At 35.9% G+C, this 24,203-nt stretch overlaps 1 protein-coding gene across 3 annotated transcripts in view; it reads left to right on the forward strand.

Moving 5' to 3' along the window:
• Positions 1-11,355: 11,355 nt before the first annotated feature.
• Positions 11,356-24,203, forward strand: part of c16h14orf180 (chromosome 16 C14orf180 homolog) — a 49,641-nt gene continuing 36,793 nt past the window's right edge. For all 3 annotated transcript variants that reach the window (XM_052145901.1, XM_052145902.1, XM_052145904.1), the window contains exons 1-4: positions 11,356-11,752; positions 14,385-14,415; positions 19,252-19,338; positions 23,044-23,164. In XM_052145901.1, the coding sequence (XP_052001861.1) occupies positions 11,600-11,752; positions 14,385-14,415; positions 19,252-19,338; positions 23,044-23,164 (392 nt within the window). In that variant the 5' untranslated portion in view covers positions 11,356-11,599. The remainder of the gene's footprint in view (positions 11,753-14,384; positions 14,416-19,251; positions 19,339-23,043; positions 23,165-24,203) is intronic.

Consider the following 24,203-nt stretch of genomic DNA (forward strand, 5'->3'; position numbering starts at 1 on the left):
CTAATGCTAATGCCACAGGTCAGAAAGGGCTAATGATAGAGTGTCTATTTTTGTATGTTGAGTCTTAATGTTAATGATTTTCTGTTATACTGTTTATTTGCTTTATGTAAAAGTCAGAATGCCTTAATGTTCATCAGACTATATTAAATGATGTTTGTTAATTTATGAATGGAATGTATGATACGTTTTGTAATCTTGAAGCATTAATAGTCACTCATTATAAAATGGAGTGCATGAGTTGGAAACTAGTTTAATAAAGGTTTCTTTATTGTGCACTTTACAATAAGTTTTACCCTCAGAGGTAACTAATGTTGTAAAGTCATTAATGCGTCTCACAGGTGTTCATTTTACATTAAACTACACATTTTCATTTACTAATGTTTTTAACTCAATAAATGGTTCACAGGTGTTCACTTAACATTAAAGTACACATTCAGCTTACTAAAGTTGGTACCTTATGAATATATAAACATTTTCATAGGTTAGTAATGTTGGTAATAAATGGTTCATGTTTAACTCATGAATAAACAATACAGGTGTCCATTTTGCATTAAGGTACCCTTTCTGTGGTTACAAGGTTGATACATTCATCTTAAAACTTTATAAGGTATGATTAAAGTTTGTTCATAAATAGCCAATAAAATTAAAGATTCATTAACAATCTTTTTTATAAACGATAAAGAAATTAGAATTGTAAAACAATGGTGTGTGTGAACTGTGAACATGGAGACCTACAGAGGACTGTGTAAGACACCACTTGCAGTAGCACCATTCTTTTACATTAACATTACCAGGAAAGTGTCATATTCATAAATATTACGGTAATGAATAAAGACACAACACCTTTTAATCTCTAAACTACTATATTTATGCTGGACCATTTTCATAAATGATGAATTATGACATTTCATGATTTTGTTTAGAATAAGTATGAACAAGAAAATTTCTTAAGCATTTATAACATGTGAGTTAAAATTGGCTCACTATTTGGCAAGTATTGCATGAATGTCGACCTTTTTATTCATGTTGTTGTAACTGCACATTAATGATTTATTATGCATTTGTAGATGAGTTCGTAATCATTAATGAACAGTGTTGGGTAAGTTACTCTAAAAAAAGTAATTAATGACTAACTACTAATTACATCTCCCACAGTATAATTAGATTACTGTACTAATATGTTGACTGTAAAGTAACTGCATTACCTATTACTAATTACTTTTTAAAAACCCTTATCAACCCTGACCAACATGAAACTGTTCTTTTAATTATTTCAAATCATAAAATCAATACAATTATTCACGAACTGGCCAAAGAATTTTAGGGGGCAGCGTTAAATTAGAAAACATATATTTTAACATTAGACGTTAAATTTAGATTTTTCAATGGACTATTATTTTATAGAGAATTGTTATATATTCTTTAAAGTATTTAACACAATTACATCAGAAGTAACTGTAATACAATTACTGAAAAATTAAGAATAATCCCTTGACTTTTTTCAAAGAAAAAGTCATTTAATTACAGTAATGAATTTCTTAGTAATGCATTACACACAACACTGTTAATGAACACCTTTATTCTTACTTTACAAGGGGAATGTTAATGTAAAGTGTTACCAAACAGTAAATAGCAACAAAAACTACAAAATTACTTTCCTCAATTCCTGTTTGTCACTATGCACTGCTAAATTTTCCTGATCCATTAGATCTTTGATCTAAAGTTTGATTTTGAAGTAATTTGTTCTTGTATTTAATATTTTTACCATACAAATTTACAGTATGTAACTAAATAAAATCCCTGAAATTATCACATTAATTTTTAAGAATTTTCAGTTTTGTTCAAGGTGATTAAATCAAAATATATATGAAAATGTTGGGTTATTTTGAGCTTAAGCCTTCTCCAAATCTACGAAACACATGTAGACAGGATTAGCAAACTCCCACGCCCCATCTAGGACCCTTGCCAGGGTAAAGAGCTGATTCACTGTTCGACTATCGGGAAGAAATACCTCCACCGCTTCCATAATGAAGGCCTCAAACAGGGTCCATTTGGACTCCATGTCTCCAGTCTCCCTCATCCCGTGGGAAAAGCTCCTCTGGAGGTCGTAGTTAAAGATCTTCTGGACAGGAGACTACACTAGACATTCCGAGATCACCTTCACAATCCGCTTAGGTTTTCCAAGTCTGTCCTCCCCAGCCATCTCAGCATACTAACCACAAGGTGATCTGTTCACTGGGGCTCTAAATTCCCACCACAACAGTAAGGTGGCAATCCAGGGAAGGGATTTATAAATGGGCCTATAGCATTTAGCTAACAAAAATTAAGATGTATAATAAAAAGGCACACTTTCTTTTTCATATTTATGAAAACCAAAATTTACATTTCTGTAAGTAAAGACAAAATTGGTATTCACATTCAATGAATTCAAGAATGTCAGTCCATAATTTCACTATAACTCAAATATAAACTCATAGACAAATAATCTCATACAAACATTATTTAGCGTGGTTGTATTTTGTAATTTCCTGACATATTTTAAACATCTTATTCAAATAAATTATGTTATTTTAACACCTAAATAAAACAACCCACAAAAGTTGCAGTTTGGTATGTTTTTATTTTCATAATAAACCTTTTGTGGCTAGTCAGCCATCATCGAGTCTGTCTTGTGTACATCTATAACTGTCTGATTTGGTTCAGCCACCAAATCAGACAGAAGGTAACTACAACGGACAGTCAAAACTGCTGAGAGGACTATTGGTGCCCACCCTCCAAGACATGTAGATCTCTAGTGTGGGGAAACGTGCAGGTAGAATCACTCTGAACACCACACAGCCTGCCCATTCCCTTTTTAAACTGTTACCCTCTGGCCAGTGCTACAGAGCACTGAGCACCAGGACAACCAGGCACAAGAACAGTTTTTACCCTCAGGCCATTTACCACATGACCAATTAAACTGCCTTCTGGACTGCCCATAGTGCAATAATGTAAATAAATATCTCATGGACATATTTAAATGCACTCAAATTTAATTAAATTATTCTACATACCCCTACCTTGCACATATTTTACAACATGCAAATGTACATACGCCATTCTATGTTATATGTTCTAGATTTTTTTTATGTCTATTTATACTCTTACCATATTTTATATTCTGTCTCTCAATATAATGTTCTGTGTGCACTTGTTTGTTCCCCTATCACCAAATTCCTTGTGTATGTGAAAACACATGGCAATAAAGCTCATTCTGATTCTGATTAAACAAAACATACCAGGTTGGTATTTATAGTTTTTATAATGTTTTATTTTGGTTATAGAATTCAGGTATTGTTTCTAGGACATTTTTAAAACTGTACTGCAACGTTACCTAACTGAAACCAAAATGTTGATTTTGCAAGGAACCTTTTGGTGTCCATAGTTCATTTAAAAATATCCCAAAAATCTCAACCCAGCAAAAAAATGTTTTTATAATTTGAACTAAAAAGTCATTAAAAAGTTATTAAAATAGCCCAACTGGGTGTAAAACTATTAACCTGACAACACTGTGTCTGGTTTGTGTACAGTGCTCTGCTTAGGTGTCAATCCCATGGATATGTGTGACGCGTTTCTCGCATTAACGCACAAGGATACTGCGGATATTAAGATTTGCAGTGAATAAGGACTTACATTTTGTTCTGATTCTCACCTAAAACTGATTATATCACTTCAGAAGACTCATGGACAAAAACACCTCAAACATCCTTCAAAATATCTTAATTTGTGTTCCATGGAAGAAAGAAAGTCATATGAGTTTTACGAGTTGGCTGTCATCACTGCTGGTATTGCCTTTGAGAAAGAGATCCTTGTGGATTTAAAATCACGAGATGTTCCGCATGACCGTGTGATTGCTTAATTTATTAAACTGGAAAGGAGGACTGATTTTCACTTCAAGCAAATTGGTAAGTGCTTTTTGCATTGGTTCTAAGTATAAATTAGGCTGCTTGAGCATTCAGTGTCAGATCAAGTTTTGAAAAGTAGTGCTGCATTCCATTCAACTCAGAAATCAGATTTTACTTCCAACTAGGAAAAGTGCAATTGAATACATCTTGAATTCAAAATGACAACTTGTATGCTCGTGCAGAAATTCTCAACAATGATTTTGCCGAGATGCAGGGGCATGATGTCACACAAACATGTCTACACTCAGGGAGTTATACAAAGTAAGTGATAAACATTCACTTTATTAAGTAATATTAATAAATGTGTTCGTTTCCACATTTTCATGATGTGGCAGTGGGGGCGTGGTCAAGCATCCATCCGGAGAGAGAGTAAGCGGTAAGGGCGCTTGCACCTGAGCTAAATTATGTTTAACACCTGTTTATAAATCCAGTGAGTACGGGGAGAGTTTTATACATAAGCAGCCATGCCACCAGGAGCGGGGGAGAGACTGGGTCAAGAGCCTTACTGTGAAGCTGAAATGTTAATGTGAAACTAATGTGTTTTAGTGACTAAAACAGCCTGTGAAGCTGTTAACTTATTGAGAAGCTGTAAACCAAGGAAGTGGTCAATTAAAAGTTATCTACCTGTGTTGGAATAATCCAGCTCTAGTAGTCCTTCTTTGTTACACTTTTGCCGAAACCCGGGAACTGGTTTGAAGACTGCTCGCCCCATGGAGTCCTTCCTCTGACCGACATCTTAAGTCCCTAGCCTCTCTACATCACTCCCACCAACAGGCTCTGCTTGAGCTTTGTCAGGACCAGGATCGGCACTTCAACAAGATCCTCAGGGCTCAAACAGAGGACCAGCACCGATCCGATGCCTCCTCAGCCAAGAGAAAGCCCCGGCTGCGACCCTGGAAAACTCTGGTCCTTTGCATCCACCCTCGTTCAGGTAGATGAGTGAGGAAGATGACCCCGGTGCCTTCCTCGACCTGTTCGAGCAGACCGCCAAGATCTGCCGTTGGCCGCGTGCCCAGAGGCCAGCCCGGCTTATCCCCTTGTTGTCCGAGGAGGCCCAGCTCACAGCTCAACAACTGCCGACGTCTAGTCTCTTGGCCTACGATTTGTTAATAAAGACCATTCTACAGCGGGTTGGTCAGAGCCCAGAACAACACCGTCAGCTCTTCCGGTCGATGGAGTTGGAGAGGACTGGTTCGCCTTTTCTCAGCGTCTGCCGTTGGCGCCGGTTTATCCCTTTACCAGCGACTTCAGGGTCTAATTGCTCTCCCCCTCAGGCGGATGTACCCACCCCCACAAGTGCGAGTGTAGCGCCTGGGACCGCCTGCTGGTGTTGCAGGGATCTGGAACACTTCCAGGATCAGTGTCCTGTGATGGAGCTGGGAACTGTAGTCCGGATCCCCGACGCACCACAGGCTGCCCCTATCAGGCTGGAGGGTACAGGATACCTGTAAGAATCAAGGGTACACACCAAGCCTTGGTGGACACTGGTTGTAACCAGAGCGCTATCCACCAATGCTTGGTTCAACGCGAGGCTTTGGGCACAACTAAAAGGGTGTGGGTGAAATGTCTACATGGGGATATTCTATATATCATAGGTACTACCCTGTGGTGACCCTTGTTATTACATTTAGGGGAACAAAGCATAGAGTGGATGCAGCGGTTAGTTCCCGCCTCTCACATGAAACAGACAGTAATTAAGGTGATATCCATGGAGTAAAATTTTATAGCATTTTATAGTCTCCATATTATAGCACTGTCAGTAAAATCCATAATCTCCTTACACTCCAGCCTCTGACTGTAAAAGTTTTGTGCTCATGCAGCTCTACCAAAAAGAGTGCCTCTTTTATTCAGCAGAGCAGCTCGTCATTGTGGTTATTGGATTACTTTCCCTGGTAATCCATGCATGTAGTTCACATAATCAGCCTAATGATTTCATGGAATTTGGGTTGCCTGTGAAAGACAGAAAAGACAACTTTAACAAAAGGGCCAGGTGTCAAATAATAATGATGTAGTCTGGTCAAAAGAGAAAAGCACAACTGTTTCTATGTCCGTTTACCTCTGGTGGTTGATGGTGACAATATAATATGGCATGGCCCTTACTCTTTCTGTTTTAGATATCTCAGTGACAGACACAATGGAAAATAAAGAGGAAAGTGTGAAAGGAGAAAGGAAAAGTTTGAAAATGTAGTTATCTGTGGAAAAATAACAAACAGACTGAACAATGTCTTTCTGCATTTATGTCAGTTCACCAGACTTTTTGAAAAAAGTGACATTAATGGGACAGTTCACACCAAAATTAAAATTGTCATGGAACACAAAAAGATATAATTACAATGCTAGCCTCAGTAACCATCCACTTTAATTGCATCTTTTTCTAATCTTTTTTTCCATACAGTGAAAGTGGTCTGAGGATAACATTATGCCTAAAATCTGTGTTCCACAGAATAAAGAAAGTCATTCAAGGTTTGGAACAACATGAGCATGAGTACATTTTGACAGAATTTTTATTTTTAGGGGAACTATCCCTTTATTTGTGGTTAAACCAGAACAAAACAGGCCTAGAGCTGTGGCAGAAAAATCAAGGCAGCATGTTATCTGTTTCTACCAACATCTAACTACACCTGAAGTTTTAATTATGTACCTTTGTGAATTCATCCCTCCATCCACTGAAGTGTCTAGAACTTCAGTACTTCCGAACTACTAATGCTATCATGAACAGTCAGCTTGCATGTTTGTGCAGTCAAAAATGTTACTTTTATTTATACAGTAATACAGTTTTATTAGATTATATGATATATGTGACCTGTAGGAGCCTAGACTCAACCTTGCTCATTAATGGAAATCTCTGTAAAAAGTTCATGGTCCTCAATATGATCAAACCTTTTGCTGTTGTATGTTACGCAGTAAAGGTACCTCTTGGAAACAAACTCCAGGATCTCTATTACAGTTATCGCATTAGACCTCAATAGTCAGTATATTCAAGACAGATTATTCATAGGAATAAAATTGCAATTGGTTAACCTGTATTTGATCTTCAAGTCTCCATACAAGTGACGTTTAAAAATTCCACCAGAGGGTGCCAGAGTGCAGGACAAGAATAAAAGTAATTTTTATTTAATTGAATTAAAAGAAAGTCGGAGACTGGCATACAAACTATATATATTGTAAGTCACAATCTTGTATCAGAGCATTAAATGTTTGAAACTTTATATCTATGAAAATATGGATGATATTATTAAAAGTGCTAAGATATAAATGATAGAAAGATGCTAGGTCACTAAAGATATACTACATACATCCTCATTCTGAAACAGGCTACCTAATAGAAAGAGAAAATATTGTAATTCTGTAAATGCATTTAATACATATTGAGTAATGTTGTAGGCAACTCTGATGATTAATGTAAGTGATAAAATGGATAATGGATATTTTAAAGACTTGCAAAGAAAAATAATCTCAGTGTTTCCCTTTTGGAGCAGACTATATTGACTTGAAGTTTGTGGTTACAAACAGTTCAGACAGAAGGAGATTTAACAAATTGAAAGGCCATTAATAGTTAATTAATAGTAACAGATCTGGAACACAATTGGAATTCAGATCACATGCCACATATTTAAACAATTCCAATTGCACCACAATTTACATAGCTGAGTTTGACTTAAGTATTCACATGGTAAAAAAACAACTATAATATAATGAAAATAGCTACTTTTATGAAGAACAGATGATCCTGGTAGCTGAGTTATCTAGGTGATGTCATTGAGTGGTTTGTTTCTGTAAGATAGAAGGCAAATAATGTTTATGGGCTCAAGACCAATAAACTGCTTTAGTTTTAGAGAACATAATGGCTGAAGCACAGCATTTAAAACCAAGGTGAGAGAAAAGTAAACATGTGAAGTCACCCCACCCTGCAAATAAATATTAGATGTCCTTGTTTAAAGTTATTGGCTCTCCATGTTGCCCACGAGGACTACACAGTATTGCCTCTTTGTTTACAATATCTGTTAAGTATTCATAAAAAGGATATTTCGGCCTAATATGAAAATTCATCATTTTCTCACCATGACCTGTATGGAACACAAAAAAGGAGATCTAGGCAGTTTGCTGTTCTCAGACACCCTTCAAATTCATTGCATTTTTTTTCCCCATAAAATGAAAGTGAATGGTGACTATCGCTCTGTCTAACATCTCATTTAATGTACCACAGAAGAAAAAAGTTATTTTGGTTTCGAACAACATGAAGGTGAGTAAACAATGACATAATTAATCATTTTGGGTGAACCAAATACTGTAAATTTTTTTCTTAGTGAAAGAAATATGTAAAATGCATTATAAAGATATTCTAAATACATTATAAGGCACCAATTAGTTTCACCAGTACCACCGCTCCCTGTACGCATATTAGGCAGTCTGTGTAGGGCACAATACACTAGTGAGAAACATCTTATCCCAGGGGAGCACCAAAAACTCCACTGACTGGTCTTCCTCATACATTATACGTTATTCAAGGAACCGATTTTAGTCGCGGAACACAGACGATCGCCTCACATTCGCAACACCCCTCGCAGTCGCGCACCCCCCACAATGGCAAAGCTTTGCTTAGGGCAGAAATTTGGCCAGCGCTGGCTTATTACTGTGAGTTTCACAGTTATAATACATTATTCATCATAATACTACTTACTAGCCGATATTAGCCTTTCAACAATACATCGGTATCGCTGTATATGTTTACCGATATGCGCACATATGAAAAACTTTTTTCAGAACATATAATGCAGAAAACAATGCTTGCAAAACCAATGTGTCATAACGTAGTTTGTCCAGCAGAGCGCGCTCCGACTCTATTGTTTACAGAGCTGAGCTGATGGTGGTTCTGCAGACAGTCGGAGTTGAGCGCTGCAGAGATAAAAAGTGTCTTCTCGGTAAGTTGCTAACTAGTTTGTGAAATACATACTGGAGTGTTAATAAACAATGACTTTTCAATATAACTAATATAACATTAACCCTGTCCCCGACAGCCATGTCACTCATGTTTATCACATCTGTTTTCTGTTAGCCAGCTATAAATTGTCAGTGAAGTAAGTAATGAAGCAGATTGAAAGATAAACATCAGGGCATCTTTTTGCAGCTCAGCAGACAATTGTGCGGTGGTGATTTGTGTCTGTTGAGTGTTGATTTCACGCTACGTTGTTACCTAGTTGGTGAGACACAATGCTGGAAAGTAAATAAAGTCCATCTTTTACTCTCTGTGACAACAAGCTTATAGCTAACTAGCAAACCATGTAGCTACTTTCATTGCTAGTTAGCTGAGTGGAAGCTTATGTGTAAACATGTATTCACCAAACTGTTTTCACAGTTTGGTTACCTCCTTCAACTGAACAATTCCAGTCATTGCATTTACAAAATGTAATATTTAAAAGTCTGGGTTTCCACATTTGAAAGTTTCCCCTGAACTTGTATAGCAGAATACGATGTAACACCACTGCTGTTGTTTTTCTCTTGACTCAGCAGGTGTAAATTCTTCTTGTTTTACAACCTACCCGTAATTGACTGGCAGTATTAAAATAGTCAGCATTTGACTGATACTAAACAGTACTACTGATGTTTATTTAGCTATTTATTTTTATTTTTATTTATTCTTTATTTAAATGGTCAGCAACTGTCTGATATTGAACATACAGTTCTGATGTATATTAAGCTATTTATTGTATTTTCATTTATTCTTTATTTTCTCAGAGTTCATTTCTAGCATTTGTTGACAATGTATAATAATAATGTCAAATATTCTTTGCTAAAAATATTTAAGAAAGCAGCCTTCTGGGTACCTTTGCATAGTCATATTGGTGCAAAATCGGTGAACAATCCACATAGAAAAGGTCTGTTTTCATTCCAGCTCAGAAATTAACTATATTGGCCACCATATTGGTAATCAGTGAATTTCCCCCCTCTAAAATCGGTATCGTATCGGTCTCAAAAATTCCATATCGGTCGTGCTCAACTACTTAAACATTTTTGGTTTTACCTTTAACCCTCATGTGTTGTTCGGGTCAATTTTTAACCATTTTCCTTTTGTATCTTTATTACAAATTGTAACCTTCATCTGACTGGTACAAGACATTTCCTACATTTACCATCTGAATTCCCACACTCACACACACACACACACACACACACACACACACACACACACACACACACACACACACACACACACACACACACACACACACACACACACACACACACACACACACACACACAACTGGACTGTATTGGATGAGCTTTGTGACAAAGTTCTGGGTCAAAATTGACCTACCTTAAGAAAATGAATAGGAAAGACTACAACCCAGAGCATTTTTATTTTATTTTTTATATAACGATCATTAATTCAATTAATAACAATCCCACATAAATCAAGGGGTGAGACTAAAAAACATCCACAATACAGAAAACACATCAACACAAGTGCTTACAATTTGACAAATATTTTTATTTTGTCTTAATATATATCAAAAGCATAACCTATGCATATCCAATGTGATTATATCTAGAAATTTAGTTTGTTACAATATTGGCTTATGGAGATCAGCCACTACAAATGCATCATTTATTAACGCAAAACGTGATCGTGCTAGATCTTTTCTCAGAACTAACTTTTCTTAATCATTTGTGCAATTCACACAGAGTAGGTGCCTTATATAGAGTAACCATATATTTTGTCAACTATGGACATGTTAATCTACAAATACTTTGTCCAAAAACAGTATGTCGGTTTATGTATTTTTTAAAACCTTACAAATTTTCACTTCTTAAGCAGTATTCAATTGTTGGCTGTTTTCCCACAATTTGTTCCAAGATTTTGTTTGTAACGTAATTATACACAGGCACAAAATAAAGCACGGAAAGTTTGTAGATCAAAAGGTTTTTAAAAACATGAGAAACAAAATAATAATTTAAGTGTGTATCATCTTTTGACTGGTAGTGTATATACAACAGATAGGATGGATTACAGACTGTTGATGTAATTGATTACAATGTGTATTGCAAGGCATAATGAATACCTTTGTAAAGCATTAAATATACAGACATCATAAAATTATCATTAGCAAGCACAATTGAATCCAATGAACAGATATTTAATTTGTTAGTGGCAACAGCTGACACTGATTCCACTTCCTTTTAATCTGAACTAAAGAGATTTAATTTGTGCGACTGTAAATGAGGCTAAAAACAATAGGCTCTGAGCACTGCCACTCAAATGGCAAATCCTCACAAGTCCTGACTTCCTCCTCCGCTGTTTGCAATGCAGCGTGGGCGGGCACTAAGCAGTCCTCCCCCCACAATCCCTCTCTTCCTCCCTTCCATGCACACCCACCCACGCTTCCTGTCCTTGACTCTTACACAACGGGAGAGGAGGAGGAGAAGCTGTGATCTTTTCCTGTTTAGATGTTGCAGTGACCGATCTGTCTTTCTCTCTTTCTCCACACTGAGTGTGCTCATTGCATTCTCTGTGCCTCTCTGTGGTACTCCATCCCTCTGGACTGACTTTTCCTCCATGCCTGTGCTGCAGCTCAGATGGGATCCATAAGTGCTGTTGCTGTCTGGCACGTGAACACACGCGGCAGGTCTCTGTGGCTGGCCATCCCAGGCACGGGATGCTGAACTGCAGCCGTGAGGGCTTGTTTGAGCTGGGCAGGCAGCTCCAGCAGGAAGGGGACTCCCAAGCTGCTCTGCACTGCTTCCTGAGCTGCCTGCTGGGACTCACACAGGTGCAAAGCTTCCACTCGCTACCCAACTGCCTGCATCAGGTGAGCCCTGCAGGATGGAGCTCTGTAATCATTGTACGCCAGAATGATTTGTTACCTAGAGGTTTTAGACAGAAAATATTTGGCATTTGATCAGCATGTGTCTGCATGTACAATATGGAGGTGTGGGTTACACGCTTCTTCCATAGAACAAGAAAGCAGATATTAGATAGAATGTTAAAGGAACATTTCAAGTTAAGCTAAATCAGTAGCATTTGTGGCATAGTGTTGATTTCCACAAAACATTATTTTGACTCCTTTTCTTAGAAACACAAATCCGGGTTACAGTAAGGCACTTACAATTTAAGTAAATGGGGTACATTTTGGAGGGTTTCAAGGCAGAAATGTTAAGCTGTAAATGTTAAAACTTTTAGGGTTTTAGGGTTTATGGCATTATGTTGTCATGACAACAAAGTTATAAAATTGCATATAGTAAGAATAGTTAGTAAGCAATTTTATCACTCTAAAATCATGTCAACATGCATATAGTTTACATATTGTGACTAAACTTTTGAAATTGCAAGTCTTCTAACATTTACGGATTGGCACCATTCACTTCCATTGCAAGTGCCTCACTGTAACCCAGATTTTCATTGTTTATAAAGAAGAGGCAATCAACATTTTGACAATCAACATTATGTCACAAACGCTGTCTATTGAGCTTAATTTGTATTGAAACCGGAATATTCCTTTAAGGAACTGATAGCCTCAGTCACCATTTACTTTCATTGTATGAACAAAATATGCAAAGACAAGGATAATATTCAGTTTAACATATCCTTCTGTGTTCCATGGAAGAAAGTAAGCTGCACGAGTTCAAAAACACATGAAGATGAGTGAAGGATAATAGAATAGTCATTTTTGGGTTAGCCAAAAACCAGCCTACTTTAGTCAATGCATATTTAAAATTGATAAATGCATTTTCAAATAGGAGTATACAAGATGCAGCTCTATAATAATATGTTATGTGATAGAAATAATTTAAAAACTGACTTTCAATTTAAGACAAAAATCTTTGGTTTTACAGTAACATGCATGTAGATTTGAATCAAACTTGCAGATATGTAGGCTAATGCTCACTTTCAACATGTTATGACAGGTAAAGTTGAGAGTTCTATAAGCAAACATTCATCTAAATCATGCATGTATGTTCTTAATGATGTGATGACACAGTAACCTAAAAACAGTCTGCTTCAGTCAATCCATATTTAAACACTGGTAAGGCATTCTCAAACATTCATGCTCTTCAGTACAGCATGTAGATTCCTACGTCAGCATACAGAGCAAGCACACATTTGCAAATATGCAAAAAGAGTGTGTTCGAACAGATTAGCAAATTTGTTTGTTAATGCACAGCAGGTGATGTACATGAGATGATGTGTTTTCCTCTGGTCTTAAGCAAGCTTTTGTTTATCATAGTGTTGCAAGCTATATCAATGCCAGAGATCAATTATCAAAACCTCTTGTACTCATTCAGTTTCCAACTTCAGGGCAATTCATTTAAAAGTATGTTGCCTGGCTGTAGCACATCTTGCTTTCTCTTATGCGTTCTTCCATTAATGGCACCTCCTCTTGTCATCCTATCGCCTATGGACTCAATTTGATGACAGTCAGTCAGATAAAAACCCTCTCCCCAGATTACTCACTCTGGGTTTCTCACAGAGGCTCTGTTAAACCCTCTCAGGATCCTCAAGTTTCCCAGGAAATGTCCAGAACATAAACAGAGGCTCTCACACTAGAGTGCTGGAATGTGAGGCATGATGTTGAGCAGACAGTTGCTTTTGACATTAGCAGTGAAAATAAATATTTACAATTAGCTAATATTCATCACAATTACTATTACATGTAAGTTGCCGTATTTTGAAACGTAAAGTACTTTTAACTTTTTTTTATAATTGTTTATTTTTGGGGGGAATCTCATGAAACCTGTCATAAATATGTGTGATCATATTTGACAACCAAATAATAATAATAAAAAAAGATATTTTATTTTGTACATAGAAAATAAAGCCTATTTTTTTAGGACTATTACTTTTTCTTTTCTTTTTTTTTTTTTTTTTTTTTTTTTGCATTGTGACTGTTTTGCTAACAATTCAGCATCCAATTCCCAAATTTAAAATAAATAAATAAATAAATGAAATTATAATTATTATTGTAAATTATCACAATCATTGTAGTATATGTTATACAACCTGATTTTTAAAAATACAGCATTTTACACTAAATTTTACTGAATTATTTTCAGTTATTATTTTACTAATGACAACCTAATGAGAATCACCATTGAGAATAATGGGAATTATCATAAAAAGGAATTATTATTTTTTTATGTAAATTAAATGGCTTACTGTAATGAAAAATAAAATGTTATAAGGCAAAAATCTCAATTTCCCTAAAAAATAGGCTTTATTTACGCAAAATGTAATTTCTTATTTCAATTCTTTTGACTTTGTGGTTGACGATATTTAGTATGATTTGCAAGGTACAACAGTATGCAGAACCTTTATATTATATTCCTTTGACTCTTGGGTGAAATGTGACCTGGACATGTTTTCATGAAATTTCCCATTTATTAATTGAAGCACTTCAGATGTGTATTTGTCAGACAGTTTTCTCTCTCTTTTCCACACTACAGATTGCTGAACTCTACATTGATGAGAAGAACTGTATCCTTTTCAATACATCTTTTGCTCCTCTTTGTGTAATGAACATGTACAGTACATAAAAAATATATTCCTTTTATCTATAAAAACATGTAGTGAAAAATGCCTTTATGCACACAAACAATTACACAGTTTTTCAATGTAGGGCCCTTACAACTGGAGCTTTTCGAGTGTGGTGTTCCCCTAAGAGGATTTGTAGGCACTTATCGTATGTCAGCGTAAAGAGCATCACAGCTAATTAACCTGCATAGACCCAGTCGATGCCCCACTGTCATTATTCATCTATAGACCGCAGTTAACAACAAGGCTAGTGTTACATGACATACATTGCCCTTTAACCACAGGCCTCTCAATTACAAAGGCATAGAGTTTAAATGGGTTCAAGAAAGCTTGTTTTAGCTATGTGCAAAACAAGGTCATTTGCATGACCGAAGTCATTAACCAACATCAATTGTTACATTTTCTCCAATGAAAAGCCAATTACATGTGAATTGGTTTTAACATATTTGCTCTGATATCAATGTGATAGTAAATAGTTATTAGAAAAAAAGGCGATTTTTGTGTAATAACATTAAAGAGAAGTAATAGGCAAGGATGGTATCATTTAACTGAATAAGAAATTTAATTGCATGTGAAACATTAGTCTTTTTTTAAATGCATGGCAGAAAAGTTTGAAAAAGTAGGCAAAGCTCAAGTTGGTGATGGGGGTCAAACTGAAAATGTGGAGATATGGTTAGTTTTCAGGGATTTCTTTTTGCATTTTAGGATGTAGTCATGACCAGTGCTTTTACATATAAATCATTTTGAAGTCAGAATGTTGAATTAGGGTGATCACCCATATCCTTATGTTATGTAGCAAGACTTGCCTTCTGGCCCATACACAATACCCATATAATCTTAGAATGTGACATTTCAGAAGTGTTCTTCAATTGGAAATAGAACTGGAATCAGCAGAACAGGTGTCTGAAACTGCATGTTTGTCCTCCAAGTTGGACTGCAGTTCACTACATCAAAGTATTTTATACTGCAATCATTTTCTGACTATATACGCTTGTGGGAGTAAACACAATGGCAGTGATTGACACCCCTATGAGTTAGCAAGATAAAAAGATAAATTGAAATGTTCTCCTAAAAATCGCTACCACAGTCATGCTGCTGAAAATAAACATGCTAAGTAGAAGGAAACAGCTAATATATTCATTTGTTGATGAAAAGCACGTCCATATTTCCTCTGATGCACCAGAGCTGGTGAAGTGATTGTTAATGCATATATTATGCTATAATTTAAACCTAAAAAACATGCAAGAAAGACTTTAAAAGCACACTATCTTTCTAAAGCTTGCATGCACAACTCCTTTTAAATCTGTGAAATTTAAAGCTGAATAACTGCCAAACTTAAATTTAGAGTGGGTATTCCTAGTATTCAGCTCTTATCATGCCAAAGATTAGCTTCAGTCATGTCCCCAAATATCCCCAAAACGTATGTGGACACTTAAGCCACACTTAAAATGTATGAAAGTCATTGCATTAGATAAAATACACATAGTAGGCCTATATATAAAAAAGTGCCATTTATTTTAAAGAAAGATACCACAGGCACACGTTTCAAGCATTGCATTTCACACACACACATACACACACACAAATTAAATTATTATTATTATTAAAGGTGCTGTTGGCGATTTTAGCCATTCTAGAATTTCCACAAACTAAACCATTGGATTAGCCACGCCCCCTCTTTCCAAATCCCCAATTTCCAAAGACACCAATGAGCTTTATTGAGAACTAAACCGAGCAGAAACGGTTGTCAAAAACAACAACGGCAAAATAGTGCCGTCAACTGACAACTGAGCAAAATGGCATAAAAATGGCATAAAAATGGCATTAAGCCTCAATAATTACAACTACAATGCTATGAGAACACGCAAAACTCCAAAAACACATTTTTGTTTGCTGTTTACAGAGTAATGCTGTCACAGAGACAGGTGAGATATCTCATGACACTTATTTCATTAATGTCTTTCAGGAAGTAGAAACATTTTTTGCATACCTTTCAATGAAAAAAAAGATTTAATAGATATGTGTTCAAAACTAAGATCAACAGTCTAAACAGTGATAACCAGATAACTTTCTTGTTGACATACTTAGTATTTTTACTGGATTATATATAAATTCTCACATGATACAGGTTACTAATATCTATTTTCTGGTGTATTTTGGAACAGCAGCTCTGAAGACATGGCAGTTATATGTGATGGTATCTGAACAAGCGTAAATAATGCTGACCTCACCCTGTAAAAACGATATTGTTTTATCACAGTCCAAACTCATCTGAATGCATAAATACATTAAACAAAAGTTCTTAAATATGGTGAATAAAGTCGGAAGCCTTTAATCAAGCTGAGTATGTAGTGAAATGATATGCTTAATGAAATGCAAAAATTATTACAAAATCAATACAGAATGCATTTGTGCCTGGTGTCTCCACCATAGTTAATTCAGGAGTTAGCATTACATGCATCACAAATAGATTTATCGCCTTCATACTTCATGCTGTTAGTCAGCAAATTCAGATGTTTCTCACCCAGCTGAGATCTAAATATATGCCAGGGACACCTGGGAATATGATGCTCATTCCACAAAAAGATCATTCTGTAAGAGAGACAATATAATATAGTACTGCCTTCAATGAGAAACCCAACAGATCGAAAAATGTAAGCCAATGACAAAAACAGGGTGCATATCTTAAATCTTAAAATCCACGATCCCGGATCCGGGATTTAAAATTACGTCAGTAATAATGTACTTCCAATTTTAAATGTATGCGGAGGAGTTATGAGCTCATATCTGGTACCATTTGAAAGCTTAGAATGTCTACTTTCTTGAGATATGCATCACTTTGGCATTTGTTTTACACTAAGTAACTTATTTACAATAAATTACATAGTTCCACCCATCAAAAGTCGTGTCATAATTATGTGCGTTTTTGAATACGCATATTTCTCATATCGCTCAAATATGACGCACATGTACAAACCATGTATCAAATGAAAGCTCTCATTGCCAGTAAAAAGTTCCAATAAGTCTTTTTATTGAGGTATAATCACATATCTAATACACTTCGAATGAATCATGAAGTATACAATCAACATTTGTAAACATACAAGTGAAATTATTGAATATTTGCCGTGCTACTCGCACTAGACAGCACAGTTAGCCACAAATGCTACATAATCCTTTACCTTAGGTTATTCTCTGTAAAATGAGCCGTTTTTCAGTGTTTTCTGTGGTTGTGTGTCCAAGTAATCCCTCGAGTGCAGAAACACCACAAAGTAATGTTATATGATATTCAACAATCCAGGAAAATATGTAAACATCCGATCCGGATAAAGCATATATTGCCGTAAAGCTTAGACCCTCCGCTTTCCGGCAATGTCTCTCAAGATCAAATAGACCAATCAGGGGCTGTGATATTGCATCCTGACTGTGAAGTGATCACTAGGTAGGTTACGTGCGCAAAACACACAGACGCGTCTCACCAGACACCAGAGCGCATATTTACCACTTTCAACAGTGTTTTATGTAATGACAAAGGGTTTTCTGTAAAATTACACTGAGATTTTGCATTTATAGCACTGTATATGGGTATGGGGAGACTTTAGATTTGGGTAGGCGGAAAGTACACCAAAAAAAAGGTAATATTCCTCCCTTCAAATAAATTGAAATAGATATTAAATAAAACATGATACAGACAAAATTCCTTTTTCAGGTATTTGCTGACATCTAGTGGAAACAGCCAAAACTGTCTGCCTGCTGCTAGGGTTTACAGGGCTTGAGTTATGCACTTTCAAAAATGAATTTATATTAAAAAAAAATCAAAAAGCGCCTCTTTTTTTAGGAGGGTTATTATTGTTCAGACAACATATATTTAATTTTTTTACATTTTTAGCAGTGTTTTATGCAACTTCAAAGGGTTTCCTGTAAAATGACACCAAAACTGTGTATTTAGGCCAAAGTATGTGGGAATGGGAAGCTTTTTAATTTGGGTAGGCCAAATCCAGGCGGAAATCCCCAAAAATGGCAAGGTTCTTAAACCAGACTGATCGCACTGTGAATTTGGTGACAGTAGACTGAGAGTTCTGCTGCTGAAATCCATCTGTGCAAAAGCGAGTTGTATTTTCAGTTGTAAATGGTAATAGAGTCAACAGGAATGTATATTTTATTAACTCTACCCCCAAAGCCAAACCCCAACCTTAAACCTAACCGTCAGTGGATTAAAAATGTAATAGTAGATCGAAAACTTACTAACCACGCTCACCATCATTTATGTGAATAGAAGTTTCTAGTTTCTATGGGACTAGAATCCGAGGTTGCACCAGAGGGTTAGGCGTTCACGTCTGAATTGATGAACAAATATCTGATGGGGGATGGCACTTGTCAGTATTAGACAGAATGGGGTCAATTTCGGGGTACATGAACATTCGGAAGCAACATATTCATTTTCACATTAATAATTAGTGTTGCTTGCAAAGACGCTTTTTGAAACAATGGCCGTTTTTCCACTATTGGGCCAGTGCGAGCCTGGGCTATCAACTTGCTAGCCGACGCCAATAGCCTCGGATCACGAGCTTCAAGGCCAAAATCTGAATGCATATGCATATGGATTTGTATGTGTCATTTATTTTCTGTTCAGTGAACAACTTGAATATCTTATTTTCTATTATCTTTGGTGACACTTAACAGCTGAACAAATCTGGGATACTGGGTGTTGTGTGCATTCATAACAAGAGGCTATTTCTGGTGACAAGCATGTCTAATCCTTCACCCATATAAAATCAGATGGGAAAGCTCTGCAGTTCATCCAAGCGGAGAAGATGTTCTATGAAGTGGCATTGATTGAGCTCACCTCGCTGCATAGGAGCACAGGCAGGTTAATTTTTTATAGCTTGACTAAAATGCTTTTTTTTATGGTGCTGTTGAGTTAAAATGTATATCTTTGATCACAGTGTATTTAAACATATGTAGAAGAATTTATAAAGCTTTCCATTGATGTCAGAGACATTTTATTGGATTAATACACTTGCATTAAACCTTTGGATGGAAAAATCATCTTCTTATGGACAAATTACACCAAAATAACTCATCAAAAGACAATCCTCTGAATTGTGTGGAATATATGGGTAGTTGACATGAAAAGCATTTGGGAAGCTGGTATGTCCTTTAGACTAAAACTATTTAAAACAGCATTTTGCAAATTATTTAATAAATATTATGTGTGCAGCTTTTATGACCTCAGTTAATTGAGAGACTTAACTGAATACTTTTATGCTTTTAAAAAGTAATTGTCACACCGCAGGACCATTTAAAATAAACTAGTGACGTCTAAAATTGTATTATGCAAATGGTAAATACTTAAAAGAAATAGTGACCATTTACAGGACCTAAGAAATAACTGAATTACATAGAAACTTGGGGTGGGCCCTTTCAATTGGGCCAGTGGGCAAACACCTAGCAAATACCCAGAACATCTTAGCAACCACACAGTAATGCCCTGGCAACCATCCACAACACAAGCATAGTAGTGCAACTAACAATCTAGTATATATATATAGTCCATAGATTTGTAGGAATACAGTTACATTTAGCATTTTATTAATTCATTCATTCATTTAAGATAAAGCGAATAAAGATTGCATGATAATCTTAATGCTATAAATAAGCAAATTAGCAAACCTTTTAGCATTTAAAAATGCTGGGTCAAAAACAACCCAATGTGGGTTATATGTGGCGCTGGGTCAAAAAGGGACGAACCCAGTGCTGGGTTGTTTTGACCTAGATGACTTCGGTTAAATGTTTGAAATTTTTTTCATTTATTTAACCACACTTTTGGTTAAAAATGATTAAACTGCTGGGTTAAAATGAACCCAAATGGGTTGGAAATTAACACAGAAATCTTGGTCATTAAAACCACTTTAACACACACACACAATGACTATTGTAACACAGGCTACAGTAATAATAAAATGGTAAAAATGTATTGATGAGAACACCCTGAAATGTATACAATATGCACAACTAAAAACAGTTTTCATTGTGTGTGCAAATTAAGTGCAATTACAAATGATACGGAATTAACTTTTTACCATTCAACCAATCTTTCTAATATAGTGTTCCATTAAAGCCCTGTAGAAAACACTGACCACCTATTAGCAACAGATTAACCTCAAGTTTGCTGCAAATACATTGTGCTAAGGTTTAATACCTCCATGAAATATTTAAACATGCACAATATTGACCTACAACTGACCATGTTCCCACGTTCCTGTCAGAAAGCATCTATTCATTCAACAGAGGTCCATTTTTATTTGCCCTGAGATGCACCAGTATTCATGGATGAAGAAACCCCATCAATCTTCTCCCTGGCAGTTGTCTGCCGTTCCTCTGGCTGTCTGCATGTTGCTGAGCCAGCACAGTGCACTAGCATGAGTAGATAGAATAGGAGCCTAAGGAGATAAATGACCACGCTATCCATTACCTCATTAAAGAGCTGTTGACTACCATGGAAACGCTGCCTGATTCAGTGCTTTGGATGAACGGTGCTGTGATTTCTTCGCACTGCTCCCTACAAATTCAGCAGGAGATATCTGTAGAAGTTCACTTCACTTCACTTGACCACAAAATCTGTTCACTTGGAATGCCCTGCGCCATCATTGAACACAGACAATAGTTAAGGGGCTGCAAATTAGGGGTTTCATGTTTGATAATATAATGTATTCTGGTAAATAAATATAATATTAAAGCAATATCACATGAGCAAGAGTGCTGTATGGCTCTACATCAGCACGGCTGTGATTCAGCAGAGTGATCGCAAGCAATCACAGCCCTAGGGGGGCAACAGAAACTACACTGGTGGCCCTTACTTGCACATTTTATGTTATTGAAGGACCCGAAAGCAGCCGCGGAACCCAGATCGCCTTGTGCTCTCACTTTCCCATCATCCTCACACACCCCACCCCGTCCGACGATCGTGGAGCTCTGCATAGGGCATCAATTAGGCCCTGCATTATTTCATTACAAAATAGGAGAAAACAAAACAAAAATTACATGAAGGTGAAGTTGTAGGCTAAATTTGTATCTTATTAAAGTTCTGGTGAAATGCTCCTCCAATGCTTTTCTTAATGCATTTTACAAGCAAACTGATCTAACGAGCATGTATATATGAAGATATCTGAAAACATCAGTATCCAGGCAGTACCAATCTCTGTAGGCTAGAAAAACTCATTGGAAAAATTGTGTCTGGAAAAACTACACTATTGTGAAAGTAGAATCTGAATCAGCTTCATTGCTAAGTATACTTACTCATACAAGGAATTTGTCTTGGTGACAGAAGCTTCCAGTGCACAAACAATACAGCAACAATACAGAGATAATAATAGAACATTTTATAAAAATAAAAAGTTAATAGAAAATAAAATATGTATAGAAATACACAATAGGACAATATATATATATATATATATATATATATATATATATATATATATATATATATATATATATACATGTATATATATATATATTTTTTGACCTAGGTTCAATTACCCCTTGTCAATTTCCTACTGTTTCCTATATCTAATCTATATTTCCTTTAATACTACTTATGATAATAAATAAATCATAAAAATTAATATAAAGGTTGATTTCCTAGAAGTAGTCAGGGAGTTGAGAGAAAGGTTTGATCTGGGTAAAATTAACCATGGCTTTACTATAGCAATATTGTAATAACCATGTTTTTTTGGCAGAAACCATAGCTCTTGTGCAATTATCCATGGTGTTACTTCAGTAATATTTTTGTTAATATAGTAACATGTATGTTAGTATTTAATTAGGGATGCAAATAGTATCTGCCACTATTTGCACTTAGTGTAAATAGCATCTGCCATGTGAGTTACACTGGTATTGGGTAGAGAGACATTTTTATTCTAGTGAGCATTTAATTGGACAAAATTTTGTGCAGTCCAGGATTTGAAACAAGCTACTTTTTCCAACGAGTAGCGTCAACACACCACATTGCTGTTTTTAATGTCAACCTGTCTTGAGGCAGTTATCAATGCAGACATCAAGTGTGCTCACCTAAACCATCCAAATATTGCACTCTTATAATAGCCTACATCATGGATGTTAACTTTTTTCTTTTTTTGTCTGTTTTCCAGAAAGAAAAAGACTTGTCATTTTAAATGTGTATATCTGGTGAATTTTGTCAACTTTTTGGAGCTCTTGCAAATAGATGGCTTTAAAGCGAATAAACATGGATTAAAAGCCACAAAATTTCATTTCATTTTTTTATTTAAGGATCATTTCAGTTGGTGTTCACAGGCCTCTATTTTTCATATGTTTGCATTTCCTTGATCATGTGTCTGTCATCTTTGACACTCCCTCTCACTCCCAATCTCTCTCTCTCTCTCGCTCGTTCGCTCGCTCTCTCTCTCTCTCTCTCTCTCACTCTCTCTCTGTTTTTTTTTTTTCTTCTTTTTTTTCTGTCTTGTCACAGTCTAGTTGTATCTGTACCTGTGAGTCTGTGACTGTGTTTGCATTGTCTGGGAGGTTTCTGATAGAGTTTGTTTGAATCAGGGTGTCAAGAAGACAAATCGCTGGGTACGTCAGAATGTCTGTCTCATGAGGAGTTATCAGAACAGACTTCACAGGCCCAGGATCTTGAGAGACTGGCTCAGCTCTGCATCATGAGCAAGAGGTAGGATTCTGAAACTCACTATGAAAACTAGGTTGCCAGCAGGTAGCATGCTGCATTGTTTTTTTTACCAGCCTTATTTTGGCAATAATCTGCTAGAATGGTAAATTATTATATAGCATTATTATAGCTATAATAATATTCATAATATGTAATGTCAACATATCAATGTAACTCAATGCAAAAAAGTAACAGTAGGGTAGACCGGGCTTATTGTCACATTGGCAAGTTGTCACCAGGACTAAATCTCAATAATTATATAGTTTTGAATCAAAAGTTGCACTAATGCATTAATTAATCCTCTAAATGGCTCATGTCTAAACATGTGAACAAAATAAAACCACACTGGCATACATTTAAGCAAGAGTCAACTTTAGCTATGAAGAAAGATTTTAACTTGAAAGGTTGAACTGTGTTCATTTGGACAAGTTGTTAGATGTGTTTTATATGTTTTTTTATTCAGTTTATTGATTACAAATTCTGTTAGCTAAAAACAATGGTTTGCTATTTCTGCACGTTACATTTAAAATATTTTCTGTTTTATTAATTGCTTTCTGTTTCATTTTAGCTTTACATTTTAAATGTACCTAAAAGTCTATATTGGTAGGTTCCTATTGTGACAACATGCCCCGCTAAAGAGGCAAAAACTCAACTGGTGTTAAATTAACTGTAGCCTCTTTCCAGGGGAATAATGTTGGCAATGTTAGTTTATTGTTTATAGTTTTAGCAATTTGGAATTTTTAACAAAACATTTTATTTATTTTATTTTATATGTTTATTTATTTGCTTTATTTATTTATTTGTATCAAAAATACATTTAACCCAAGAAAATTTGACCCTAGTAAAAGATGTAGCCCCGTACTCCCCAACTAGCCTCATTTTCACCTAATTTGCTTAAAGCATGTGTGTTGATCGAGTGCAATTAATGGGCACTAATAGCGTCTTAATACATGATTTAAGAGGATGTAAGGGCATTCATTTGTGGTGTCAGTATCCATGATTCAATCAGTCTTATTTGATCTGGCAAAGATTTATAAAGGGT

This window comes from Xyrauchen texanus, chromosome 16, assembly GCF_025860055.1.
Source record: "Xyrauchen texanus isolate HMW12.3.18 chromosome 16, RBS_HiC_50CHRs, whole genome shotgun sequence".
Taxonomy (NCBI): domain Eukaryota; kingdom Metazoa; phylum Chordata; class Actinopteri; order Cypriniformes; family Catostomidae; genus Xyrauchen; species Xyrauchen texanus.